The sequence below is a fragment of the Oncorhynchus kisutch genome, linkage group LG10 (genome assembly GCF_002021735.2).
Source record: "Oncorhynchus kisutch isolate 150728-3 linkage group LG10, Okis_V2, whole genome shotgun sequence".
Lineage (NCBI taxonomy): Eukaryota > Metazoa > Chordata > Actinopteri > Salmoniformes > Salmonidae > Oncorhynchus > Oncorhynchus kisutch.
In genome coordinates, this window is record NC_034183.2 from 29,374,502 (window position 1) to 29,384,945 (window position 10,444).

A 10,444-nucleotide genomic window follows, 5' to 3' on the forward strand; every position below is an offset into this window, starting at 1 on the left:
TACCCTGCTGATCTTTATTTACAGGAAACAATTAAGTGTTGTAGATTTGTCACTGTTTACCCAGGTTTGCAGTTTCATTTGAAAATCACAGAACAACATATGTCCTTTTGACTAAAATGTGTATGTTGCTTTATTTGTCCCATTCTAACCCATTAATCCAGGTGACAATTCATTATGTTCTTATTTTCCCTCTAGTGAAGCACAGTAACTCAATCTGTATTGACCTCTCAGTGCTCTACAATTTAGTAAATGCCTCCTCCTCCTTAAACCCCTCTTGTGAGAACAGGATGTTTTCCCTGCAGTTCTGGTATGTGACTGGGAGATCCCCACAAAGGCTGCCCTGTCAAACCCATCACTATAATGTCGTTATATAGGCTGACCTATTCCAGCAAACTAACGGGCTGCTCTTATGTGGAATCAAGCAGCACCTATTCTGCAAAGGTAGCTATGAAATGTAAGTCCTTTGAAATGAAAAGTACATGGCTTTTTAAGTTCCATACATTTATGAATTTGAGGCCAGGCACAGAATGTTATAAAATTGAGCTTTACGCATTATGCTTGTCAAATATGTTGCAGAAACATGGGATGTCAGAATATCATTTTGAACTTGAGACAAAAAACAATTCATTCAGATGGGGAACAATAAATAAAATCACGCCCTTCTGTAAACAACAGTTTTCTGTGTAACCAATTGTATTTTACAACAAACGAAGTTGCTTATGACTGAATGGAATTTTCACCATTCACAAAGCGTATTGGGAGGTTCCTAATGCGTGAACCGGCCAATGAAGGTCCATCGTGGGTTGGTTTTCGTTCTTGCACGAGGAAATTCCGATTAGTGAGGGGATTCGATTAATGCTCAGGGCACTCCCCGGGTGAACCGGTTTAGCGTTGATTGCGTCCATTTGGAACCGGGCTGCATCCCGGGCATGAGCCGGGTCAAAACAAAGTCGGCTCAAAACAAAAGTGACTTCGGGTTAAGGTCGTGGAGTAACGAGTATGATTATGTGTTAACACATGCAAAAGTGATTGATTAAGATAAAAACGCTTTATCTGCCGTCACAATGAAAACCTGTTTGAAAATTCGAGCATATATTTTATGAAAAAATAGATGTATGTTTCTGAACGATGCTGCACTATTCACAATATGACTGAGCGGCGCAGATTACTGTTTGATTTGAAAAGAGCGTGCCTCGCTCACCGGTTTCGCCCGGTCACGTGTTGGGCCATAGTTCGGTTCAAACCGAGGCAGCTTAATCGAACTCTCCCATTGACATACGTAGGTACTTTTCCTAGCCAATGAACTTCAGCGGTGGGATGGCCTGGTTTGGAATTTTGACCTCTCACGTTCACCCAAAGGAGGGTCCAAATTCTTTGTCTTCAGATTTCCTACATGACACCAGAGACAGCCTATTATGAAGGAGTAGGGGTGCGGCTACTAGGTTCCTTGTCCACCCAAATCATCTGTGGGCATTGGTTATGTTGACATGTCCCGCCTACTGGCCGGTCTGCGGACTTCACACAGGCAGTTGTGTGTTTCATAAAAATGCACTCTGATGCGGCAAGTAAGTAGCTATAGTAGTGGCTTTTGGTGTGTTTAGGCTCCTCGTATTGATAACTTACGTAACAGCGACCGGATCTATTGCATCTATCTGTTTACCTTTAGAATTAGCTGTTAATCGAGTGTCAAATTGAGGTATGTGCAGACTATCTGTCTATTGCCATTCTCTTTGTATTTCCAAGTGTTGTCTTGGGGCGCAACAAAGGGACTGTACTGTGTTATTGCTGAATGTACGCACTTTTTGTTGACTTATTGTTAGGACAACTAACGTTGCAAAGGCTACTATTCGGTTGAATACATCAGCTAAATATGTAATTATTGTCGACCTATTATACTGCTATTTTGTCGCTTATTTACGGACGGGAATGAAGTGCTACTGCAAAGCAAGTTACACTTGGAACAATGTTGTGTAGGCTAAATAGGTCAGTTTTCCAGTCAACTGCGGAAAATTACAGAGGATGAAAATTGTGACGCAGTTCTGTAAAATATATTTCTATGCTTGCTGCAATAGAGCTGGCCGACTGCGCGTCATATACATCAACTGTTGCAAGAGAACCATAAGATACTTGCATGCACTATTCCATAGGATGTAACATTTTTGTATCGATATAATATGCATTCATCAGTTGGGGTGAGTGTCAGGAGAGGGGTGCAGAATGAAATGTTAATTTCTGAGGGCGGGAATTGTAGTCTAATTCCACTCTCCATTGATCAAGATCTTAGAGCCTTGATCCAGGAAATGGACTACAACAACCATAATGTCTCCCTCTACTCTCCAGATACTTTGTAAACTCTGTGCAAGTTGTGTGTCTGTATTGCTATTTTAAGTAGTCTATTCAGTTAGTGCTATCATGAGGTTCGGCCTTTCGTTGATCTAGGTGTGTGAGCGTTTTGACTAAAGAAACGGATTAAAAACGAAAATGACACTTTGTGAGCGCAGATGAGAAGATTACATGTTTTATTGGATAGGCCATGTCGGCGTGGTGTTTAATCATAATCGACCACTCTACTTTTTTGTCTGGCGTTCTGTGAACCCTGTTACGTTTGAATACAATCCTCATCTGTCAATCCTGCTCATGATCTGACTGTATTATATTACTGTATTCTATTGTATCTACGTAGCTACAGTCCTTCATACCTATTTCTTGTTGGTATTATGCCTACTGAACGATTATAACTGCTCAGCATAAAAAATTAACATTTTATTGTCAATCCCATCACGATGAAAGGCATTGATTATGTGCAGTTATGGCTGTTTGACATCACTATTTAGTCATCCCAACTACTTTGATGCAAATTATGAAGGTGATTAAGATGGTTACATGCATACCTTCTCATTCCTATTGGCTGAATGCAAAGATGTGACCCCTATGACAGAGGGAGGAGCATGATGATGTAGGCAGGCTGTGGGTAGCAGATGGTGAGTTCTCCCAGCTATCAGTGCCCTGGGAAACCTATATTTCTGTGAGAAGGTTATGTTTCTCTGAGAAGCAGATCATTGTTTAATATTGCCTACTGTTGCTGTTGCGCGTCTGTTCCATATCTAATGCATGTAATGTAGTGGTGTTACATTTAGAGATGTGCTGAAATGTACTTTTCCTCCTTTAGATTTTCAGCTGAACTCCCATTTTTCTACGCTGGCCAGCATCCACAAAATCTACCACACCCTGCACAGGCTGGTAAAAGCATTTTGCCCTCATACCATTATGTGTTTTTCATGTGACATATGAGTACCAGCCACCTGTTCCAACAGTTTACATTATGGAGTTACTCTGGCAAAACGCTAAGAATTTGATCATGGACATTTACCCCTATCTACAAATGAATCCTAGTTATTAATGAGTTATAGACATGGATAGATTTTTCTATTCCTGGGTGGATACTTAAAAGGGATTAATTCATCCTTCCTCTCATCCTATTTCTCTCCTCCCTCTCTCTCTCTGAAATAATAACTGCATCTCTAAAGGTTACAAGCTTGAGGAAATGAGAGCGCAGCCTCTCCTCACACCCTTCCCTTGCTCACTGCATGCGAACGCCGGTGCTGCTGTGTGTGTGTGTGTCTCTTGGTGGGGGTTGCCTAATATAGTTCCATTTATCTCTCCACTCAGAACCTGACGGAGGACGTTGGACAGGACGGTCACTCCACAGGTACCGACCCTGCCTGCACCTTAATGCAGACCCACATGACACTTACTAGCTAGGTTTCCATCCAATTGGCGGCAGGTTTTAACACAATATTAGCATTTTCCCACCACATATGTGTTTCCATCTAATTGATTAAAGGCTGTGCGTGATGACGTAGTGCACATGAAAATTACTTTTGCTGTTAAATTCCCATGTACCAAAAGAAAAAGACAAGTTAAATGGGTTTCTATTGAATTTGATACCCTACTGATTGTTTTGTCACAATCCTTTTGGTTATATAGCTAATGTTCCCACTTTGGCCTTGGCAAGTTCGCTCTAGCCAACAGCTCACAGATACAGTGCGGGTATAGCCTACATGATGAGATTATTATGGACAAAAAGAGCACGATTATATTTATTTGTCAAATGGCAGTCAAGCATCGATCATCATGTCACCAGAATAAGACCTTCCATATTTATTGAAAGGAGCATCAAGCTCATCATTGCGCTCTTTCACCAACCTGGGAAGTTCATCATAACTTATTTAATCTGTAGTCTAACTGCATGCCTTTCCAAGTCGTAGTGGGAGGACCACACAACATATCATCTCGTGACTCCCTAGTTTACTTCGATGTGATGGTTATTTGCACATAAAGGCATTTCCATGGCCATTTCTCACATAATACATTTTACCGACGCAAAAAGATCCCACCTTGTCTAGTGAGTTTTGTTTTGTCCACATTTGGAAAGTTTACCGACAAATTTGCTGTTTGCGGCCTGTCAATACATTTTCTATCTGACATGTATTTACTCGCATAAAAAGTTTGGATGGAAACCTGGTTGCTGTTCTCTATATCTCTCTCCTCACTCTCTGTCTCTCTCGTATTGTGTTTCTCTCAGCCTGCCGCTCCAGAGCCATGCCTCCGAGGAAAAAGAGGAGACCCACTACCGGAGATGATCTGTCAGCTAAGAAGAGTCGCCAGGACAGGTACTACCAGCCTGCTACACCAACGAATGCATCAGTTACATCAGGTTTTACACAATAAAAGGAATTATATCCAACTTATTTAGGTTCACTAATCACTCGTGGACAGGCTACTGTCTGTCAAAAGACGGGGATGACTAACAGCTCCATCACACCGACACCAGAAGTACATTCATTCCCAAACGCTGTGTTTGCCTTGCAGCATTACCTTGCGGAGGCAGTTGCAGTGCATTCTTGGTCTATATATCCAACGTATGCATCAAATTGTATGCGTCGGGCTTGACAGAAATAGTAGCAAAACGTGGATGTTGAACTTTTGTTGCACACACATCCAGTAAACATTTTTGGATTGCATAATAAAAATGCTGTGTCATTTAATTACAAAGTGTTGATGCAAAGACGCTGTCAGTCTGATCGAGGCATAGCGAATAACAGTTGTTCATGTGCGCAGGTTTTTGTCACTGGTTATTTGAACAAGTCTTGATTTAGCTGGTGTGCTCGTCTTATCGAAATTCGGGAAGGGGGGGGTACGTTTGACCCATAGCCTTGCAGAGAGAGGCGGGTGGAGCTACCACCCTGCTTTTGCTCCTCAGTCCAGTATCTTTTTTCTCATACATCTCCCCCAGAACCTAATCCAGTATGTTACGCAATTGCGTGCAATTTTTGTTCTGGATTTTCAACTGTTCACTGAAACGGTATGCATGCGTGATGACACGTGATTTGTCTCCCCAGTGGATTTGCATACTTCATTGTCAGCTTAGAAATCCAAAAGAGCAGCAAGAGGATTTTCCATCACATAACTCATCCAATAGTTATTTGTCAGGATTAACTTTTTTCTACATCGTAGTGTTTGATATGCTCCTAGACGGTAGGATTTTAGGTCACACACTGTATTCCCAGCACCCGCAGTAATGTGTGAAATATGCTGGGTGTGCATTGCCGTATATTGTGTCTGAATGGTCTTTTTCAAAATGCAGTGTTTTTAGAAAACATGAGGCACCACAAATCCGAGAGGAAGAGACCTTCTCCAGTAAAAGATGTCTGGAGTGGTTCTATGAGTACGCAGGTGAGACTCAAGGTTTGTAAATATACATTTTGCAATTCTCTATCAGTTTATATAAGCACACTGACCATAATGGTGTAAATACCTTTGTTACTTTTAGATTTGGGTTTTCATATCATAGTTGAATTGTACTGTGTGAGAGCTGTGAATCGGGCATCATTGATTGCTTCATAAAGGATGTCTCTTGCTTGCTGAAATGATGTCATAGATTAATGTTTTGTGTTTGTCACCTGCAGGTGGGATAGGGTCATAGAGAATTGTTACGTATGTATGTACGCATTGTGATTGTAATTTTTGCTGTGATGATGTCAGAATACTTTGTTACCTCATTCTATGTCATAGAATTCTATGACATCATAACAATAGCGATTACAATCATAGTTTTCGTGATGCGATGTCATAATAGGGACTGCTTTGACCTCCACATTATGATATCACACCATGTAAATATAATAGAATCTCTATGGTTGTGATGTCATAGCATTGTTGTGTCTGTGGCATACTATGCTGTCATAATATCAGAGATTAATCCTATGTGTTTGTTTCTGGTAGGAGTGGATGATGTCATAAATAATGGCCCTGTATATATATGTGTGTATCTTTGATAGGCTGTGATGATGTTGTGGGGCCAGAGGGAATGGAGAAGTTCTGTGAAGATATTGGAGTGGAACCAGAGAATGTAAGGATGGCTAGTCATGTCTATGTAGATGGGTGACATTTGTAATCCATCCACATGTGCATGCACTTGGTGGTTATAGTTGGGTACAGCTCCGTTATTCAGAGATGGCACAAAGATGATAAGGACTCATTGAAAAGTAAACATCTCAAGCATTTCATTGTGTTATAGCATGTGAGTGTATGCTGTTCTTTGTGAACAGGTGGTGATGCTGGTTTTGGCCTGGAAGCTGGATGCCCAGAGTATGGGCTACTTCACTCTACAGGAGTGGTTGAAAGGCATGGGCTCCCTGCAGTAAGTCTCTGCTCTCAGTTTGTGTGTTTTACTGTACGTGTGTTATGTGTGTCTGTCCCTACAGTTTGTCCTTTTCTAGCTGTGCCATGTACAAAATGGTGCTGACCCCAGACTGGGTTTATAGACTGCCTCTGTCTGTATAGTCTACTTTATATTCAACTGTCTGTTTTATAGTCAACAGTCTGTACTCTGTCAGCCGGGACTCTAGTTTGTCTCTAACTTGTCTTTCTGGCGTTGTCAGGTGTGACTCCACAGAGAGGCTGAGGAACTCCCTGGACTACTTGAGGTCTGTCCTAAACGACACCACCAACTTTAAGCTCATTTACAGATACGCCTTCGATTTTGCTCGGGTGAGTGAGGCAAAGCCGCATCTGCAGTATTCTCACTAGATTTCCTCTGACTGGGATATTTATTCCCCTGGGATATTTATTCCCCTGGGATATTTATTTTGACTGGTATATTTATTTGTTGATGTTTAGATTCAACACACGAAAGATGACAGACAAATGAAACTATTACTATTTGTAGAAATAAACACAAGGGATAAGTGACGTCAGGTAGGGAAGTACGTCTGTGCTGTCAGCTCTTAGTTTTGAGTGTGTGAAGATAACTTTCTTATTTGTCTTGCATGGCTGAAGCTCTCATCATGAGTACTGCTCTTTCTATTGAGTCAGTCATATTTGACCCCTGACTTCCGAGACATCTGTTAGGGCTCTATTCAATCTGTAAAGCTGAGGCATTACAGACTCCGCAAAATAAATGTAAAGGTCATTTCCGTTTGAGCCGACATATTTACAGGGAAGGCAGTCTCCGCTAAAGCGGGAACATTGCCTTTAAATTTCAGTCACGCTGTAAAGCTGAATTTCCGTGATACTGATTGAATAGAGACCTTAATTTCTGATTTTGTAGGAAAAGGACCAGAGGAGTTTAGACCTGAACACAGCCAAATGCATGCTGGGGCTTCTCCTGGGGAAGACGTGGCCACTGTTTCCTGTATTCAATCAGTTTTTAGAGGTATGGTGTCTAACTAACCTGTGTAACATTCAACTTGATACCGTACATACAACATTTGACACGGTTTTGTCACTATGTATTGACTGCCTGTCCTGTCTGTCATTCAGCAGTCCAAGTATAAGGTTATCAACAAAGACCAGTGGTGCAACGTTCTAGAGTTCAGCAGGACAATCAACCTAGACCTCAGTAACTATGATGAGGATGGAGCCTGTAAGTGGACACATGCACACACTAATACACACTCCCTAATACACATTCCCTAAGTGGTACAAGGGATCAGGGCTCTAACGTGATCCTTCTTTTCTCTCTCCTTTTGTCAGGGCCCGTTTTGTTGGATGAGTTTGTGGAATGGTACAAAGAAAGAGAGATGTCATAGCATCAGGTAGACTGCAACAAAACCACATTATAATCCAACGACGATGACAAACGGCTATGAGAAAACTAAAACAAAGAATACAAAATGGGAGAGGTGCTTGTCAGTGATGGCAGGTGGCGCATCCAGGTAATGATAGCGATATGGTTTGGGGGAGGGGGGGGGGGGGGGTTAGGTGCAAGCCGCTCTGGCGAGATTAGGATGTAGGTCACCATGGAGACAAAAACCCTCTCCAGGTAATGATCCCTACCCATGTTACATTGTGGGTAATCACACGGCGAGCCCCAGTGGCGTTGCGCCCCCTCACTGTGATGTCATATTGCTGCGTGTTAGGATATCGTGTTCTCATGAGTGGCTAAATGGTTTTGTGTGTGCGAGAGATCCACTCTTGAACCCTTTGCTCCCGTTAGGAGGAATTAAACTAAATCCCTCCATTTTGAACGGTCGGTCTTAGTCTTAAAAACAAGGTCATTTTGACCCGGTCACATTTGAATATTGCATATCCGTGCTTTGAACTTGATCTGTGCTTGACTCTTTATAACCTACAGAACCCATCGTTTCTATCAGTTTTGTCCTGTTTGGGTTGAATTGGAATTCTTGAAGAAGCACACTGTCAAATGGCTGAGTGTTACAGTAGTTGGTCTTTTAGTCATGGTCATTAAAGCTGTTGTTACAGGTGGATGATGACACCTGTACAGTTTACTGTGATGAAGTCATTTGTGCCAGTGCTTTTTGAGCCCCTTTTTTTCCATCCTTAGTCTTACTGTGATACCAGCCTGTGCTAAAGCTTTGTAGCCCCCTGTGAAGGCTTCAGATTACCTCATACCACAACAACTAACCAATCAGCAGTGCTGCTTATGAACTCTTATTACAGTGCAGTGGTCAGTCGTTAGTGGACTGGCCAGCATTCATTGGTTATGTGACCAATCTATGTTTCTAAGCTGTAGGTTTTTAAGAGTTTTCTGTGCCTCTTTAACAATTTATAGAAGTCACTTTACTTGCACCCCACACACACACACACACACACAGTGGTCAGGGATACGTTCAGGATTAAATTAGACTGTTTGGCCTAAGTTGCAAGTTAAAATAGAAACGTACCTCTATTTTTTCTTCATATCTGGCATATTGCTTTGGTCTTGTCTTCTGTTATGTCCACTGAACATGTCCAGTTTAATCCATATTACTAACGAGCCTCTCTCTCTCCCCAGTACTGAGAGTGTTATAATTGGAAGACTGTTTAAGGCCTTTGAGGAATAGGTTGTGTAGGGTAGGCAGGCTGTACATTAAGGGGAAATCCAATCCCAGCATGCATGCATTGCCATGTATCATTCAAGAGGTCTCAAAACCATGGACACTGACGGGTTAGATGTAGAACCCGGTGGTGATGTAATGGTGTTCTTTTTGCCTAGCGTAGGGCTAATGTTCTTGTAACACATGTCAACTTTTGTCTCTAGCTGTGATGTGACGCTCAATTGTCATGAGAGTGAAACCTTGCATGCATGCTCTCCATCAGAGCCATCTGCGAATGGATGAGATTTTTTGAATACTTATTTTATTGTTGTTGTTTTTGTACAGGAATTTGTGCAAGTGTTTTTGTGCTTCATTTGATATCCTTGGTCATGTTGTCTTAACGCTTTATGAAAACCATGACTGTGTATATTCAGAGCTGGAACACACATGCAACCTCATTTGGGGAAGAGGAGTTCCATCCTGCATTTGCCCAACCACTCCCTTCTAACACACACACACACAGAACCACACTGTTACTCTCTCAAACAAATTGACATGAACTGAAATTAACAAAAGTTTGAGAAATTGGAGAAAGAAGACAAGTTTTGTGCAGTGTTGAAGGTGTGGTGTAAGAATGGTATCCGATCATATGTCAATCATTTATTGGTCAAACCCAGTGGTCTGAACTAAAGCATGTACAGTAAATGGTTCAATTTCTGAAGTAATAAGAACACATGATAGCTTCACCTATCAGTGATCCATGATGCTTTGACTGTCAGTAATCAGTGTATTTGTGTATATTAGGTTTTGGTAGGAGATGGAGCTAGTTTCTAAACGGCTCACTAATCATTTGCACAAAGTCTAATTCAGATGGTATTCTACATTGGTATTGCAGGAGGAAGAACAACTTTGTCCTGACTGTATGTACAGTATGTATGTCTGTTTTCACTGTAACCTATCTCTACGTATAAATGGGTTTATTAACTTATCGTTGTCTTTCATTTTTGCTTTGTCATTTTCCTTTACAGAACGATTGTGAACAATTGTTGTCAAAGGATGTTTCATTCTGCGTTCCTAAATTGCACAGGATCCTATTTGGTCCCTCTACTGTAGGCCTAATGTAT

General features: G+C 41.5%; 1 protein-coding gene across 7 annotated transcripts; it reads left to right on the forward strand.

The window, feature by feature from the left end:
- The first annotated feature begins 1,458 nt into the window (after nt 1–1,458).
- LOC109898018 (DCN1-like protein 4) lies at nt 1,459–10,308 on the forward strand. Of its 7 annotated transcripts, none has more exons than XM_020492750.2 (11): nt 1,459–1,565; nt 3,170–3,240; nt 3,670–3,709; nt 4,586–4,673; nt 5,648–5,748; nt 6,342–6,412; nt 6,612–6,703; nt 6,945–7,053; nt 7,613–7,717; nt 7,825–7,927; nt 8,038–10,308. In XM_020492750.2, the coding sequence occupies exons 1-11, from the start codon at nt 1,547–1,549 to the stop codon at nt 8,091–8,093; spliced, it is 855 nt and encodes a 284-aa protein (XP_020348339.1). In that variant the 5' UTR covers nt 1,459–1,546; the 3' UTR covers nt 8,094–10,308. The 7 variants fall into 7 exon arrangements, with proteins under 7 accessions (XP_020348339.1, XP_020348340.1, XP_031689364.1 ...); XM_020492751.2 differs by having other exon boundaries at nt 5,648–5,736; XM_031833504.1 differs by having other exon boundaries at nt 1,525–1,696; nt 5,648–5,736.
- The last annotated feature ends 136 nt before the right edge of the window (nt 10,309–10,444 follow it).

Coding starts and splice junctions, on each gene's coding strand:
- LOC109898018 (XM_020492750.2), top strand. Junction 5,749..6,341: donor GTACGCAGGTGAGACTCAAG/GTTTGTAAATAT, acceptor TATCTTTGATAG/GCTGTGATGATGTTGTGGGG. Junction 6,704..6,944: donor AAAGGCATGGGCTCCCTGCA/GTAAGTCTCTGC, acceptor TGGCGTTGTCAG/GTGTGACTCCACAGAGAGGC.